Below are 16,348 nucleotides of genomic sequence, written 5' to 3' on the forward strand. Positions count from 1 at the left end.
CCGGCCCCGCTCCGCCCGCGGGCAGCGAGGGCAGGGGCGCGGGGTCCCCGCTGCCCGCCCCGCAACCGCCGGTAAAGGAGGAGCCTGAACTTGGTGCCCGCCGGAGTTGAGCGCGGCCCCGAGCAGCCCCGCTCCTGCCGCCGGAGCCGGCCCCGTGCCCGGAGCCGCTCTCTCCTCGCCGCGGGGACAGGTAGGCCCGGGGCGCGCCTCGGCGGCGGCCGGGGCTGGGCTCCGGGAGGCTGAGGAGGGAACAAAGAAGGGGGAGTGCTCGGGTGAGCGCCTCTGCAGCGGCTCGGATCGCTCTCAATGGCAGGGAACTGGAGCGAGTACCCCGGCGGTGCCAGCAGGGCTCTGCTGCCTGCGGCGGGGGAGCTTCCCCCCTGTGTGTGTGTGTGTGCGTGCAGGGAGAGCCAGCCAGCCCCTGGCTTTCCCGATTAGCAGCGCTCCGGGAGCACAGGGAGGCTTTGACCCCTTTCAACACCTTCAGATTCAGAAGGGAAAACGGGGAGCTCGCATTGCTGCACTTCTTGAGCCCCTTCACCTTTTGCTCGCTTGGCTGCACCTTCGCAGTGCCAGCCGAGAACAACTTTCCTCCTAACTTCCGTTTTATAGCTATGGGATGGCTGAAAGGAGCGCGGCACGGTGCTAAACCAGCCGGGTGTATTCAGGTCAGGCCCGGCTCAGGCTGGCAGCGGTAACACGGTTGTATTTTTAAACCAGCTGATTTCACCCAGAGCACGTAGGTTGGAGGACTGAGGAGCTCTGGGATGCTCTTGTGCAGGAGCTGGCCGTGCCGCGCTTCATCTTGTTTCATCTGGTTTTGATCCTAGCGTGAGCCGCGGTGGTGGTGGGCTCCGCTTGGCTTAAAACCACCCAGGGGCACTTCCTTTGCTGGCTGGGCAGTTTATGGTTCATGCTGGGAGGGAGGGAGGGATGCGCCGGTGTGCAAGAGCCAACTGTGACCCTGTGCATCCATCAGTGTGATGGGCAGAAGCCAGCTGTTCCCAGCTGCGTGGCAAAGGAGGTTTCCAGGAGCTGAAGCAGACCAGCCTGCTAACACCCCTCAAAACACTGTCCTCCCAGTAGGCACATGCTCGAACATGTAACAGAGAGGTGGAGGAGCCTGGTGTCAGCGTGTGGCCAGAGGTGAAACCAGGGATGAAGCCCTTTTACATCGTTGCAGGGAATCCAGGGGCAAGAGGAGGGAGCCCAGAATAGGCTTTGAAAGTCAGGAGGCTTTGGTGCAGTGGGGAAGCGGAGGGATGGCCAGAAAGGGGATGTGGCTTAGAAATCGATCCCTGTGGCAGCACGCTGCGTGGATAAACTGGCAAAAGATTCCAAGGGAAATGAGTGTTTGGAAAACCAGAGGAGGAGGAGGATGGACAAGAGGTTTATTTGTGTAAGCAGACAAGCAATACCGCATCATATAGGGATACGAAGCAAGAGGACTTGGTGAGACATAGTGATGATTAATGCCTCAAGCCCAAGAGGGAGACAAAGGTCACAGACCTAAGTGGAATACGGGCTGGCTGTGTGGGGTTTGGAGGCTGCAGGGCAGTGCAGAAGAAGGCCTGTTGGGCAGTGGGCTGCTTCCGAGCTGGTTATCAGCCACAGCCAGGATATGGGAGGAGAGGCCGAGTTCAGCCTCTGCACACTCTGCAGCAACACAGCACACCTACAGGCAGGCAACTTGGGCTGAAGAGGTGTAAGCTGCTGAAAGACAGGACTCAGAGTCAGGGAGGAAGGAAGGAAAGCTTGTGGTGCTCAGAGAACCTGTGGAGGGCACAGGTGTCACTGCGGAGTGTAGAGGATGAGGAACGACATGCAGGAGGGGAGATGTTGAAGCCAGAAAGCTGCTGTTGGAGACTTTGACAAAAGGAATTCCAAATCAGTGCAAAGAGCAGAAGACAAACAGCTCTTTATTTCACCCCACGGGCTCCTGATCGGTCTTTATGCGGTTTTATGCAGCTGTGAAAGCTCTGCAGGAGCTCTTCTTTCTGTGCCACACATTGCTTGGATCACTTTGCCAAACCCCTTCAGTGGGCAGCTGCAGATCTGTAGGGTGCTTGATCATCTGGGCTTTATTTGTGTCCCATCTCTAAGCTAAGCTATAGCCCTCTCTCTTCAACTCTTTGTCTGACCCTTTGATTTTAGATAAGGAGATGTTATTATCACCAATATATAGCTGCCTGCAGAGAGGTGCTCCTCTCTCTGGCCCCGCAAGGAGTCTGTATGAGGCTGCCTGAGGCACTTGGTGGTGGCTGCAGTGGTGCAGGCAGGTTCCTTCCCCTTGCAGATGTGTGTTCTCAGCAGCAGCCAGTGGCCTGCCCAGAGCAGCACCCCCTTGGCCTGGGCCCTGAGCTGTGGTGAGGATTTCAGCATCTCTTCCTTTGCTTTCTGGTCCTTTTCTGTGCGAGTTCCTTGGTGAATGACTGTGAAGTGTCAATATTCACACTCTCGGCTGTGAGTCCCTTCTCTGTACCACTTTGGGCTGCAGCGTGTGGTTGTTCCATCCTCTTCTCTCCGCCATGGACAGAAGCGCTTCTCCGCAGTGGATGACTGGGCTCGGGAAGGTGAGGCAACCTGAGTCATGTGTGTTGGTAATAAAAGTGTTAATGAAATGTTCATGGTCTCCCCAGCTCCGCCATGCACCAAACAAACAAGTGTGTGAGAAACTGCACACCCTAAACCGCAGTGGGTTTGCTATGGGACAGCTCAGAGTGCTCTGTAGTCAAGTATGATTGTCTCTGTTGGGGGGACTGCTAAAGCAAGGTTTTGTGTGTAATACACTGACATTTGCATACAGGGATGCTCTAAGGGTAAGTACATTGCTGTGTGCTTATTTTGCAGAGGATAATATTGAAATCTTAAAGTTATTTGTTAGTAGTAGCATTATTACACAAAGGCACCCAGGGACTGACCAAAGCTCAAGGAAAGGAACAATCTGCAAAGCAGTTTTTCCCTGAGTAGTCACTGAGAGATGCAATGATCAGAGCTGTGCGAAGTCGTGTGGGTTTCAGTCTTGTCTGCTACATGTACGTGCTTGAAACTGGAATGTGGCCCTTGCTATGAGAGAAACAGAAGTCAAGGCCTTCTTAATCTTGTCTTAGAAACAGCAGGTACAACAGCTGCCAGATCATATATTTGATGATAGAATCATCATGGAATCATGGAATGGCTTGGGTTGGAAGGGGCCTTAAAGCTCATCCAATTCCAACCCCCTGCCATGGGCAGGGACTCCTTCCACTGGAGCAGCTTGCTCCAAGCCCCAGTGTCCAACCTGGCCTTGAGCACTGCCAGGGATGGGGCAGCCACAGCTTCTCTGGGCACCCTGCGCCAGCACCTCAGCACCCTCATAAGAAAAGATTATCTTCCTAATATATAACCTGAATCTCCCCTCTGTCAGGTTAAAGCCATTCCCCTTTTCCTGTCCCTACAGGCCTTAGTAAAAGTCCTTCTCCAGGTTTACTGCAGGTCCCTTTTAGGTATTGGAAGGCTACTGGACACTATATAAAGATAAAAACCCTTGTCCATTGGTCTGTTTCACTGTCATTGACATTAAACCTTGTGTCATGGCAGTTTTTCACTGAGGAACTACGAATATGCACCTTGGTGATGCCTGAGATGCACCTTGAGGTTACTAAAACCAGTGACATTGTTCACTGATGGGAGCAATAAAGCTCAAACCGGTGCCAAAAGCAAGAGCAGGGTCGGATGCTTAAGGTTGACATGAGTAATCACCTTTCCAGTGAGCACCATGAGTAGGAAAATGTGTGTCTGTATGTCGTCAAATACACGTGTGCATTAGAGCAAAACCCACTGCACTCATGAACTCCTGCGGCTGCAGTGGGAGGAATGGTTTACCCCTGGAACAAGGGAACACATCAGAAGAAGAGGGTGGCCAGCCTTAGCAAGATTTGAGTTTATCTTGGTAATCAGGATGAATAACCTATAGTTAGATTCATAGGCTTCTCCATACATGCAGATTAAGTTCTTCACTCAGACTAAGTCAAAGGGTCAGGGGTGGAAAATTAAAACCAAGACTCTCTTATGCCTTGAGTAGGTGTTTATGGCCAAACCAACTGAATGGTCAAAGCAACTGTGGTCCTGGATAGCGTATCCTCGTGGGACAGGGAAGGAGACATGAACTGAAGAGCTCCAAAGACTTCGTTCTGCAAAATATACAATGGCCTATTACTTGTTAGGACAAGCGAGGGCTTCACTTTGGCTCCGAGATGCTAGAAGGAAACCCTATTAGTTCTCTTGCTATCTGTCCCTTAATGTTTCCTCATTTCAGTAACTTCTTTCTTTATGTTGTACCTGTGTCTTTCCTTCCCTAAACGCTGCTGCTCTCTTTTCACTCATCTTCGTTCCCTGAGCCTGCTCGAAACTTGGTCGAGGTTTCAGCACTGCAGTTGGTGCTGGAGGAGATCGAGGGCTGCCCACGAACAACGACACCGGCCTGTTGCTCTCCGCTCATCTTCAGAGTGAGATCGTTTAACGTTAAGATCCTGCTCAACTTCTCCATTTGGGGTTTTCCCCAACGCTTCCCAGAAGCAGACGGTGCTTCCTGGAGCTGTGCTCACAGAGCACAAGGCTTTCGGCAGCGCTGCCTCCTCCCAACGAAACCACTCGGATGCATCCTTCCTCCTGAGCTGCCAGGGTCAAGGAGAACCCACATACAAGCTGGTGTGCTGTGGTGATCTCAGCCTGAGCAGGGGCTGTGCACAGTCACCAGGCCGAGCAGGATGCACCCTGAGGATGTGGATGAAAGATTATCTTCTGGTTTAAAACACCTGAGCGCAGAAGTGAGCTTGGGCTGCATCTAGAAATACAAACTGGATCCATTTCATTGATACCATAAAGAAGGAGGATGCCTTTCCCTTTGCCACTAGCTTCAGCAATGACTTCTCTGTGCCAGAGCTTTAAGGGCAGGTTCAGGAAAACACACAGTAGGTTGAGATGCCTCCTGGGAGGGGAGGTGGGAATAGAAATAGGTTAGAAATGCACTGGGAGCAAGCTCAGTTAGAGGGCAAGGCCGGAGAGGGTATGTGTTCCCTTTACTACAAGATAGAATAGAAGCTTTCTTTGGAAAAGCAGTATTATGAATAAGAGGAGATTTAGAAATTGCTGCTTTTATAGCAAATCAGATCCCTTACTTTAGGGGAGGGGAGTCCCAGATAAGTGGGGATGGAGCCCATGGCACTGCTGTGAGGACAGCACACTTTGGTGTGGGGAAGAAAGCTGGCACACAGTCAGTGCAGATGAAGGCTGCCAGGGATCCTGTGTGCACAGTGAAGTTCAGGCTCCGCAACCATCAGGGTTTGTGGCCACTGAAATTACTACAAGCCTAAAGAGAATCATCGTTTTCTTTAGGTGTGTTTTCCGTCAGGCAGAAAGTTCTGGTTTGGATGTGAAATGTCCCTGCAGCCCCATAGCATGAGACACCCTTTGCCGGTGCCCTTTCCCCTGTGAGCTGTCCCTTTGCTTCCTGCAACCAAGGGGTCCACCACGGGCTCTCAGTGGAGTGTTTCACAGGGCCGGGCCTGGGTTTTCCTTACATCCTTACATGTTTCCTGCTCCCTGTGGCTTCTTTCCTTTGGGTACATTCCTCACCCCTTCCGTGAAAGGTGAAAACTCTTCTGTATCCCAGATAAAGAACAGTGAGAGAAGTTCTTGGTTCTCTTGTGTCGCTCCGGATGGCAAAATCTGCAGCCCCTGCATCAATGCAGCGGGGGAAAATACTTTCCAATGGCTTTCCTTCCATCCTAACGCTTTTCAAACACTTTCAGACGTGATCTTTTCAAAGCTACGCTGGGGATTTCCACTCCCTCGCTGGTTTAAAGTGCTCGTGCTGTTGTTTTAACCACAGAGCTCACGCAGGCACCACTCTCTCAGCTCGCTCTCGCATTGTCTCCCCATTGAGGACCAGCGACAGTTCTCAGGTACGGCTTTACCAAAACCTCTCTTGTTAAGGCTGGCAGGAGCCCGACGTTGCTGGGATGGTTCCTCCGCTCTGTAGGGCTCTTCAGGGTTGAGCTGCGGCACACCAGGCTGCACGGGGGAAGCTGCAGACCCTGGAACATCACAGGGACAGAATTCACCCCCTGAAGCAGCAAAGCAGTGCCGCGGTGTCATAGGGATGAGTGGTGGTGCCAGAATCCCTATTGGTGCTTGGGAGTGTGGTGAAACACCCAGGTATTGCTAGAGAAGTTCTGGGAACAAAGTTATCCTCAAGCTGTGGATGAGATTATTTTAAGGCAGGAGTTGTCCATCTTCCTGTAACAATATTGGGTTGATTTGGTGTAGAGAGATTTCTTGATACTGAAAAAGTCATTAATTCATGATCAGGACATGCAGGGAAAAGAGTACATGTAGAAGATAAGCCTGTAAAATCAAAGCTACCTCAGCACCAGGCACACTTCATTAGTTGTTAAGAGTGTGTTTTAAAAACGGCTGTAAGATGCTATCTGTGTTCTAATCTATGCCTTGAAAAACCAATGCATCTCAAAGGGGATTTATTGCAATGCTTGACTGGAACTCTACGCAAAGGAAACCCCACTGTCTTACTCTGCTTACTGAAAATTTGCCTATGGAGATTAGCAAACTGATGCTTGCTTAGCGAGGTTTTACTGTGCTTTGAGAATAAGGTAATAACCAGAGTTTGAATTGGATAATATTTTCTATATACAAAAGAAAACACATTTGTTCTGCTGCCCTTTGCAGCAACATCCCCTGTGGGGCATCAGGAACATATCCAAGAGGAAATTATTGCTGTTAGAAATGTTCTCTCCTGGGCATCAGCTGGTCACTGCACCATGGTTTATAAGTGAGGTTTATAAGGGACAAAAATGATCCCTTTCCGATATCATTTGTCATCATCTGCTGTTTTCCATGTAGGCTGCTCTGTTTTAAATAGGTATTTCAAAGCCTATAGACGTTTTCAGACATGCTTTAGCAGGCTTTGTTACCTGTTCTGCTCCGTATGTTAGGAGTTGGGGCATATCTTTCTTATCCCCAAAACGCAGTGTGTTTGTGGAGGTCCTTACGTTAGTGGTAAACCATAGAACTTTGTTGTTTTGAGTTAGAAATACCAGAGGCAGCTGATCTCCCTCATTTATAAGGCAGCTTGGAGAGGGTCATTTTAATGCAAGGCATATTCCCCTCCACCCTGTGTCTGCCTCTCACCTCCCAGTGAAGTGACTTGATCTTAGACCTTTCAAATTCACAGAACCTTACCCACCATGACAGTTCTGATGTACTGTAAAAGGCAGATTATTTCCAGAGGGAAGGACAGGGCATCTTCAAAGTCTTGTCCCTAACAAGTGCCTTAGGGCACAGCAATAGAGCAGAACTAGAGCTAGGAGTATAGGGACATAGGTGTGTCAAGGAAGATGCTAAGTAAGGAAGGGATCATGGTGCTTGTTACTGAGCAATGCCCAATCCTGGATGGTAGCTGAGCATTATCCTCCCCTCATACAGTGAACCTGGCAGAACACTGCTCCCTGCCTGTTTGCTGGGCAGCAAGACCAAGATCCTGGCTTTCCATCCATATGTGGCAACCAAATCTGTGACAACAACTCATATTTGCCCTTCTCAGTCTGAAAGTTGGGGTAGCATTCAGTGCCTCAGGTCTGCTGTCCTGGAGGTGCTGCAGCCTCCTGTAATGGTGCCCTCATAGCTCAGGGGTAACGTGTGGACCTTTCCAGGGGCTTAGCTGCACATGAGAGAAAACAGGAAAAACATACTCTCTTTAAAGAGCGCCATTACATTATCACATTACATTATACATACAGGGATGGTTTTCTGTGTGTGCAGCCTGTTTCCGTGGCTAAAAGAATGTAATCTGTCCACCATACTTCAGCATGGTGTCAGCATTGCACACCACTTCTCTTCATTCTGACTGCTGGTGGCATGGGCAGGCAGCAGCACTGCTGGAGGGGACCTGTCTGGACACAGCTTTTAAAACACTAATGTGATTTTATCTTATAAAAATGTATAATATGAATATATACACATATTTTTATATTACATTATTATAGCAAGCCGAGCCCATGCTGATTTTTCTCTTTATTATCCTGTTCTGCTCGTGCCTTGCTCAGTTCCTGAGCAGTGAGATGTGCTAAGTGTGCAGCATGTTCTTGGTGTGGTGTTTGGTGTGGGGGCACTTAAAGCAGCACAGCCAGCATAGAATCATAGACTCATAGAATAGTTAGGGTTGGAAAGGACCTTAAGACCATCCAGTTCCAACTCCCCTGCCATGGGCAGAGGGACACCTCACACTAAACCATCTCACCCAAGGCTTCGTCCAACCTGGCCTTGAACACCGCCAGGGATGGGGCAGCCACAGCTTCTCTGGGCACCCTGTGCCAGCGCCTCAGCACCCTCACAGGGAAGAGCTTCTGCCTTAGATCTAACCTGAACTTGCCCTGTTTCAGTTGGAACCCATCACCCCTTGTCCTATGGCTGCAGTCCCTGATGAAGAGCCCCTCTCCAGCATCCTTGTAGCCCCCTTCAGACACTGGAAGCTGCTCTGAGGTCTCCACACAGCTTCTCTGCTCCAGGCTGAACAGCCCCAATGTTCTCAGCCTGGCTCCATACAGGAGGTGCTGCAGCCCCTGAGCATCCTCGTGGCCTCCTCTGGACTTGTTCCAACAGCTCCATGACCTTCTTATGTTGAGGACACCAGAACTGCACACAATACTTCTTCTTATGACAATTCGTCCCCTTGGATTATCCCCAGGGAGGTTGAAGCATCCGTGTACAACACTGTAATGTGAACAGTTGTTCCAGAGGCACGGAAATGGGAGGAAGCTGCAGCTGGGAGCAATTTGTACTGCACTGCCGTTGAGCTCCCACTCTTTGGTAGCTGTCCATAGGACTTGGGGTTAGCTTCTAGTGATTCATGCTACTCTTCTGTGGGTGGTCAGAGTTAATTCTATTTATTCCAGTAAATGGAAATCCATGGTTTTTTACATGTAGATTTTCAGTGCCCACAGATCGGTTTCTTTGTGTGTGCTGTTCCAGTGGAGTTGCAATGAAAATCCTTTTCCCGTATGTGTTGTGTATCTGCCACGAGAGGATCCTTACGCAGCAGGAGCCTGCCACTCTCTAATGCATTAAAAGCAGCATTACAGCTCACACACGTGCGGAAAAGTTGCAGTGTATGCAAAGAAAGGAGCTTTCCCATTGCTCTTAGCTGTGAAGAGGCAGAAGTGAAAGCAGATTGTCTCTTGTGTGGTCCAGGCATTAGCGTAAGCAGGAAACTGATTCAGTTAACCACTGGTGTGCTCTTGCTGTCACAAAAAAGCACTTTTTCCCCTGATGGTTTCCCTTTGGTTTCAGTGAAGAGAGCGCTGGAAGCTGAGTCACAGCTGGTTTGGGTTGGAAGGGACCTTAAAGCTCATTCAGTTCCAACCTCTGCCACGGGTCTTCCACTGGAGCAGAGGTTTCTGTTCTTGCCTTTCACCTGAAGTGCTCTTTGTGGTGCCCTGAGGTGCCCAGTGCTGTGCAACGTGGTCCTGAGCGAGGCTGAGGGGGAGAAGGTGCTTTCATGGACACACTGAGAGTCTCCATCTGCAGGAATGGGACCTGGGTCGGGTGCGTCATGGAGATAAAGGCTCTCTTTTCAGTACGGGAGTTGGAAGGTGCAGCACAGCAGAGAGCTCCTTGCAGAGAGGGGAATGAATGGGTTTGAATGAGCAGCCAGAGCTCTGAAGGAGTTTCCGGATGGGATTTTGGGCTGGTGGCTGGGTTTCTTCTTAACGTATCCCACACCTTTGTTGCCTAAAACTCTGTGACATTGTTCACCCCACTTGGAAGTACTCAGGGAGTTAAGGTAGGCCCTTAGAGGTAGAACACGGCTTTGGGACAACAGCATGCTCTGCTGATGGCCTCTGCCATGAGGGCGCGAGGCCATTAATTTTTCAGGCTGATTTTAGCATCCATGGTTGACGTGAGGAAAATCAAACTGCTCCCCATTAAGCATCAGAGAACTGGGAACCCCATTTTCAGAGGGGAAAAGGGGTGACCCAGACACTCATCTCTGGTTTGAAGCTGTGCATTTGGAGGGACCAAACTGTATTATTGCAAACACCAGTTGCAATAACAAGTCTTTATGCCTGGAATATGATCAGGGCTCATATTCCTGTGGGTTACTGATGTTAGATGATCAGTTGTGCTGGAGTAGGTCATTCAGCCTAGTGGAGGGCAGGGAGGCTCTCATAAGCTGAGCAGGTAGATGCTGTGTGCAATCATGAACAAGGGTGCTCAGTTTGCTATGAATGAGGTTAGTTAAGTGCTTTGGCTTGTTTTTGAATGGGGTATTTTATCTGTCCACAGGATTTCCTTACCCAGTATGGAGCATTAAAGTAGGAAGGAAAATGGATGCTGCTTTCTGAAGCCTAAGGTGCTCTGTGGCAGTGCTCGAGCTGCGTGCAGCACAGTGACCTGACAGGAGCTAAGTCTTAGCTCTTGGGGAGGGTGCTGATGCCAGTAAGAGCGATTCAAGTGACTGACAGGGCAGGTGATGCACGCAGAGGAGAAAGAACATCCCACAGCACAGCTACAGAACTGAGCACTTCCCCCTTGAAACCACCTGAGAGCTTCGGTGCTTTCGTACACATCCTCTAAGGAACAAATGTCTTCGGAAGGCAAAGCTGCAACAAACAGAAAGCAGAGGGGCTCTGGGTCTTGAGCCCCAAACTACTGCGGGATTGAGGGACCGGGGGCAGACCTCAAGGTTTGTGACTTTGGGCTAGAAAAATCTGTTGCTGCTTCTTTTCCTATGAGAACATTGATGCTGCGTTGCTGTGCTGTGTGTGAGCTTCGGTAGCTGGAGAGGAACACTTCTGATTGCAATCTTGCTTTTCTTCTTTGTTTTCTACCCCTTCCTTCAGGCAGGATTAACAGAGTTGAGAACGTGCACAGAACCAAGTAAAACCTTGAACAAAATAGGATTAGAGTTTGCTGCTATAAATGAGGAAAAAGGAAGATGTCAAGTTAAGAGGCTTGGACTCCTGCACCACTTGAACCGAAGGTAAAATCCTCTTGCTGCCTTTTGTATGCTCCTTGCTGTGAACCACAAAGCTGTCCCCTGCTTGAGCCACTGCAATGAACTCCTGAGGTTCATTGAAGTTCCTGTGGATGGGCTCTATGTTAAGTGTAGGCTTTCCTGGTGGATTAGGGCCAAGACTTGGCCTCTGCTTTCCCAACAATGCTCGTGACTCTTGGAAGTGTTTTGAGACTAAGAGCTGCTGCAGGAGAGTGTGAACCCATGAAAATCTCTGTTCTACACACCAACAGTCACACTGCGAGACTCTGCCACAGAAGTGTGCTGTGACGCTTGTCGTGTCACCACTGCTCTGTTGTTCTTCCATAGCCAGCGCCTCATTGCCCTCTGAAACCTGTCGCACCCCGCTGCAGATGACACCCCCCTCTCGCAACCGGTAGCTACAGCGCGTGGTGAATGCCTGAAGGGATTCCTCCTGCGCCTGGCCCCCAGTGCAGCTCTCATGGCCTGCGATGAACCCGCTGCTCTCCCCGGCATCCTCACGCGCCAGAACTCCTCCAGCGCCATCTCCCTGGACTTCCAGCCCGATGCCGACTACCGGTTTGTGGAAGCCTTGGAGGACCGGTACAAGTGCGCCTACTGCCATCTCGTCCTTCGCAACCCGCACCAGACGGGCTGCGGGCACCGCTTCTGCCAGCAGTGCATCCTGGCGTTGAGGTCAGTGCAAACTCCTCCTGCAGCCAGCAGCTCCCCCTAAAGAAGTCAGTTCCTTCTGCACATCAGCAGGGATAGATAACAGATAGGTAACTGCCATAGGTAACAGTATTGATCTGATCAACACTGATGGAGTTGGGGGAGAGACTCTGCTGAACTCAACTGCGTGCTCAGTGTTTTAAAGGTGTCTTTAAGGACCCTACCCACAGTACTTTGGGGACCACAGGGAAGTCAGAGTAAAGCAGTTGTTGCTGTAAGCTTAAGCTGTACGCTGTGAGGTGCTGTTTCAATCTGTCTGTCTAGCATCGTGCCATTCAGATGAACCTGTGGCATTAACATCTCACAGTGTCAGCACTGGTGGTTAGATTAAGCTATTTTCATCTGCTTCTTTAGAATTGATTTTAGAGGAGTTCTAAACCTGATGGCAGTATTGCCTGATACCAAAGTCAGGTCACAAGGCTGGTGGCATCCACCTGCTTGGGATTGAGCTGCAGGTACAAATGAGACAGCCTGTCTGGAAATGCATTATGGACTGCTTGGTGTAGCCAAGGGCAGGATTTGGCTGTGAAGGCAGCAGAGGAGCCAGTTTATGTGGATGGATGTCACCATTTACCTTTTACATGCTTCATGTTTGCTGCTTCCTCTCCCTGCCTCCTGTTTGCACTGCCTCAGGAAGTGTTTTCCCATCTCTTATTGTACGACTTCTGGAAGCCTTTTGAGACAGGAGCCGTAAGATCTCCTGTTAGTGGTGTAGCAAGGCTTGCACCAGGCAAAGACTGGGTTTAACACACACGATGGGACTTTTTCCAGATGTGACATGATGGCCAGAGAGTGACAAAGTCCTCTTAAACTAAAACCCATCTTATTAGCACTCACAGGACAAACTTTGCTTTCTGTTATATATCCACTGTTGCAGCTTAATGCCCTCTCAGTGCTATAGGCAGAATTTGGCTGCATAGTTGCCAGACTCAAGTGATTTTGAAGGCCTTTTTTGGGTTTTTATGGTATCGACTATTGACTTCTGCCAGAGTCAGAGTCCAGCATGGCTCAATGTGGGTAAATAAATCAGTTTTAGTGTGGGATAACACAACTCTTCTGTTGATCTAGAGAACTGAGCGCAGTACCCACCTGTCCTGTCGACAAAGAGACAATAAAAATGCAAGAGGTAAGTGGCTGTAGTTTTACTTCAGCAGCCAACATCTGCATGGAAAAGGCAAGACAGCTGAGGACAAGGTGGCTTTTAGGCTGTTAGACCTTGGGGCAGAGCAGCTTTGCTTTCTGAACTGATGCTAAGGGATGCAATCTATTCAGTGATGCTCTCCCAGAAAGGAAGTGTGGGTATAAAGCTAAAGCTTCATTTTATACCTCATGCTCTGAAGCTATTACATTTTAATCTTCTGTAGTTCCAGGGGAGCGCTGAAGAGTTTCACAAAGCTTTAAATCCTCCCTAGTCATCAGAGGTCTTGTTTAGTGGAGAGTTTAGTGACTTGCCTTTTCAATGCCCCATCTTACTGTGTCGTCTTTGTTTTAACTTGGTTATAATTTGCTGCCTTAACTATTGCCATTATAGTTCATTAACCCTGCAGATTTAACTTACTTGTGGGTAACTTTTTAGAGGAAAAGATAAGTTCATGCTTCTAATTTTGCAAGCTACTAATTATTTTTATTATTTTTTTATTATTAATAATAATAAATGGATTCATTTGTCCTTATTTCTACGCCAAGGCTTGAAAGTGTGCTACATTCTTGGTCCTGCCAGAATGAATTTTCCAGAGAAATCAAACATCTCCTTCCTCTCTCTCCTCCTCCTGACAGGAAGCTGCAATCACAGCGTCCACATGAGTTTTGGTTTCCGTTCGCTATCTTCCACTTGGTGCAAACTCTGAAGGCAGCAGCGCACCAGTGAGCAGCTTTAGAATGCTCCGTACAGGAAGATCTCCAAATAAGAGAGTTTGCTCTGGGGGCTTAATTTGCTTCTGCACACACAGCAGGGAACAGAGATGTTTCCCAGAGCCTGCAGAAGGGATAGCTCAGCAGCATCGCCATCCCAAAGGCACGCTGCACTGCGTGCTTGTCGGAGGAGCGTGCACAGAGCTGGTCTGGCCTTTGGGGCCCATTAGCTCCAGCTGCTTTCTTCTCGATACAGGCAGTGGTTTTATAGCTCCTGAGCTACTAATCCTGCTGGCTGTGGGATGGATCAGCATTTGTGGATAATTATATGGTGAAAACACCCTATGCTTATTAGAAAACCCATACGTGTGTCAATTTCTGGTTTTAGTACCCATTTTCGATATGAATCATCAAGAATCATACAGTTACAAAGACTACACTTGTGTCCTTAAAAGACTGATTGTGATGTCTTGCTTTTTCGCATGTGACCGCATGTGAGGGCTGGTTTGTTTCCTTTACAGGTATTCAAAGACAACTGCTGTAAAAGAGAAGTTCTCAACTTGCACGTGTTCTGCAAAAACATTCCTAACTGCAACTCGAAAATCATGCTGGGACGGTACCAGGTTAGTTTGATCCAAGCTGGAAACCTCTGATTTTCATGCAAACTCTGTGTATTTATGAAAATCTAAATTCCAGGGATTGTCTTCAGAGTTACTGTAGCAACACAGTTTAAGTACAAAGGTTATAACTCAGCCACAGTGTAAGTAACAAATGCTAAGCTCAGAATACTACAGCTTGTTCTAGCTTTGCCTTAGGTTATTTAATAAGAGCCATTTGCTTTATGGAGCTTTAGTTTATCTACAGCATCGCTGCATACCTTCTGTATGCCTAGACACCATGCAATGGCTGGTTCAAGAGAACTTGCCAAGACTGCCTATGCATTTGTGCCTTTTTCAGCGTTTCAACTGGATGAAAAGTGGCAGTCAAGCAAAGGAGTCTCCCAGTGTTCATATTTGCTTTAGTTTTGAGGTTGGAAGAGAAGAAAGTTGATGGAGGAAAGAGTATTTGGAGTTTTGTATGTTCCCAACCTGCCGACTTTCTGCGGGTCTGTTGGAGGGGTGATGAAATTCTTTGGGGTTTAATTTGCTGTTGCACGTCGCAGGAGCATCTTCAGCAGTGTTTGTTTGAAAGCGTGCCGTGCACTAATGATGGATGCTGTGACCAAATTCTTCGGAAGGACTTGGAAGAGCACTTGAGCCAGCACTGTAAATTCCGAGAAGAGATGTGTCAGTACTGTAACAAATATGTGGTGTTGGTTAACATCAAGGTAAGAATGGAAAACATTCCCTGGGAATCCATAGCAGGTGTTTCCTCTTTGTGTTGTTGAGTGAAAAGTTGCCAGCATTGCAATGAGACCTCACCCCTGAAGCAAAATTTGGCTGAGTAGCTGAAGCAAAAGTATAATAAATGTGCTTTAAGTAATACCGGTTACTGTTGCTCTCTTATGAAGGACAATACGATATCAAATCATCAAACGGTTTGGGTTGGAAAAGACCTTAAGATCATTTAGTTCCAACCGCCTGCCATGTGCAGGGACATCTCACACCAGACCATGTCATCCAAGGCTCTGTCCAACCTGGCCTTGAACACTGCCAGGGATGGGGCATTTACCACTTTGTGCAGCCTGTTCCAGTGCCTCACCACCCTCACAGTGGTGCTTGCTCCTTGCATATGCTTGCATATGGGGCTTGCACCTGTATTGTCTGGGATTACCTTTCGATAGCTTACTCTTGCGTAGCTTACTTTACAAAAATGCAACCCATTGCCTTGTTTTGTTTCTTTTTCCCCCAGAATCATGAGAAAAATGACTGTCCTGATTATCCTGTGCCTTGTCTCCACAACTGTTCCCAAATCATTCTGAAAAAAGAGGTACTATTGTTATTTCCTATACTGTGATTCAGCACATCGCACACACATTTATGAAAGCTGAAACGTTGCAGACCCCATTGGTGGTTCCAACAACCAATGTTCCAGTTAAACTGCACTGCTCGAAGCATTTTCTTTGTTTAGTCCTAAAAGGGGTATATGGCTCACCTTAGTAGTGAGCTATTTGGTTACGGCAAGCTATTGGCATTCTGCAGCATGGAATAATATCTGGCTTGCTTATTGATTCAGAACATTCATTTTCATCTTCCAATGATCAGTGTCATGACACCGGCCTTTGTTCACCCTGTCTGCAGGCATTCAGGCTTTATCAGTGCAGCAAATTACTTCATGTTTCTTTCCTAACCAGTTTCTTTCTTCATTACCTGCAGACTGAAAAGCACCAAGCTGTGTGTCCTGAGGTGGAAGTGGACTGCCCCTATAGGCAGTACGGCTGCCTTGTGAAGGTACCAGTTTATACATCTTTATCCTGAGAATCAGGTCTGCCATTCCCTCACTGTCAAAGCACAGAGGAGACATTTTAAAGGCTTGATCAGGAGATATTTTACTAACAGCTTCACCAATCTGCGTATCTTATTATCTTGTTCTTTCACTCCCACCTCTGCCTCACTAAGGTTAAAAGAGGGAAACTTGCTGAACATGAGAAAGGTGCCCTGAGGGAGCACATCCTGCAGATCTTAGACAAGAACTCCCAGTTGGAAGAGCAGGTAAGGTGGATTTAACAAGCACTTCTCGGAGGTGCCTGGCTGGTCGGAGGATGATTCTGCATTTGTTGCCTGGTTTAGCTCA

General features: G+C 48.6%; 1 protein-coding gene and 2 long non-coding RNA genes across 12 annotated transcripts in view; 1 reads left to right on the top strand and 2 right to left on the bottom strand.

The window, feature by feature from the left end:
- TRAF5 (TNF receptor associated factor 5) overlaps window positions 1–16,348 on the top strand; it is a 22,768-nt gene continuing 6,420 nt past the window's right edge. For 2 of the 8 annotated variants that reach the window (XM_065679346.1, XM_065679353.1), the window contains exons 1-9: window positions 1–190; window positions 10,899–11,038; window positions 11,381–11,728; window positions 12,833–12,890; window positions 14,137–14,238; window positions 14,778–14,942; window positions 15,467–15,544; window positions 15,931–16,005; window positions 16,174–16,266. In XM_065679346.1, coding sequence (XP_065535418.1) covers window positions 11,514–11,728; window positions 12,833–12,890; window positions 14,137–14,238; window positions 14,778–14,942; window positions 15,467–15,544; window positions 15,931–16,005; window positions 16,174–16,266 — 786 coding nt within the window. In that variant the 5' untranslated portion in view covers window positions 1–190; window positions 10,899–11,038; window positions 11,381–11,513. Of the gene's footprint in view, window positions 191–5,865; window positions 5,946–10,341; window positions 10,742–10,898; window positions 11,039–11,380; window positions 11,729–12,832; window positions 12,891–14,136; window positions 14,239–14,777; window positions 14,943–15,466; window positions 15,545–15,930; window positions 16,006–16,173; window positions 16,267–16,348 lie in introns of those variants that run through there. The other 6 variants (XM_065679347.1, XM_065679350.1, XM_065679348.1 and 3 more) reach the window with 6 other exon arrangements.
- The window catches only part of LOC136014564 (uncharacterized), a 22,668-nt gene continuing 7,694 nt past the window's right edge, over window positions 1,375–16,348 (bottom strand). Inside the window, exon 2 of the long non-coding RNA XR_010612775.1 lies at window positions 1,375–2,583. This is a non-coding gene — a long non-coding RNA (uncharacterized LOC136014564). The remainder of the gene's footprint in view (window positions 2,584–16,348) is intronic.
- Window positions 13,367–16,348, bottom strand: part of LOC136014563 (uncharacterized) — a 10,371-nt gene continuing 7,389 nt past the window's right edge. For all 3 annotated transcript variants that reach the window (XR_010612772.1, XR_010612774.1, XR_010612773.1), the window contains one exon: window positions 13,367–14,878. This is a non-coding gene — a long non-coding RNA (uncharacterized LOC136014563). The remainder of the gene's footprint in view (window positions 14,879–16,348) is intronic.

This window comes from Lathamus discolor, chromosome 5, assembly GCF_037157495.1.
Source record: "Lathamus discolor isolate bLatDis1 chromosome 5, bLatDis1.hap1, whole genome shotgun sequence".
NCBI classification, from domain to species: domain Eukaryota; kingdom Metazoa; phylum Chordata; class Aves; order Psittaciformes; family Psittacidae; genus Lathamus; species Lathamus discolor.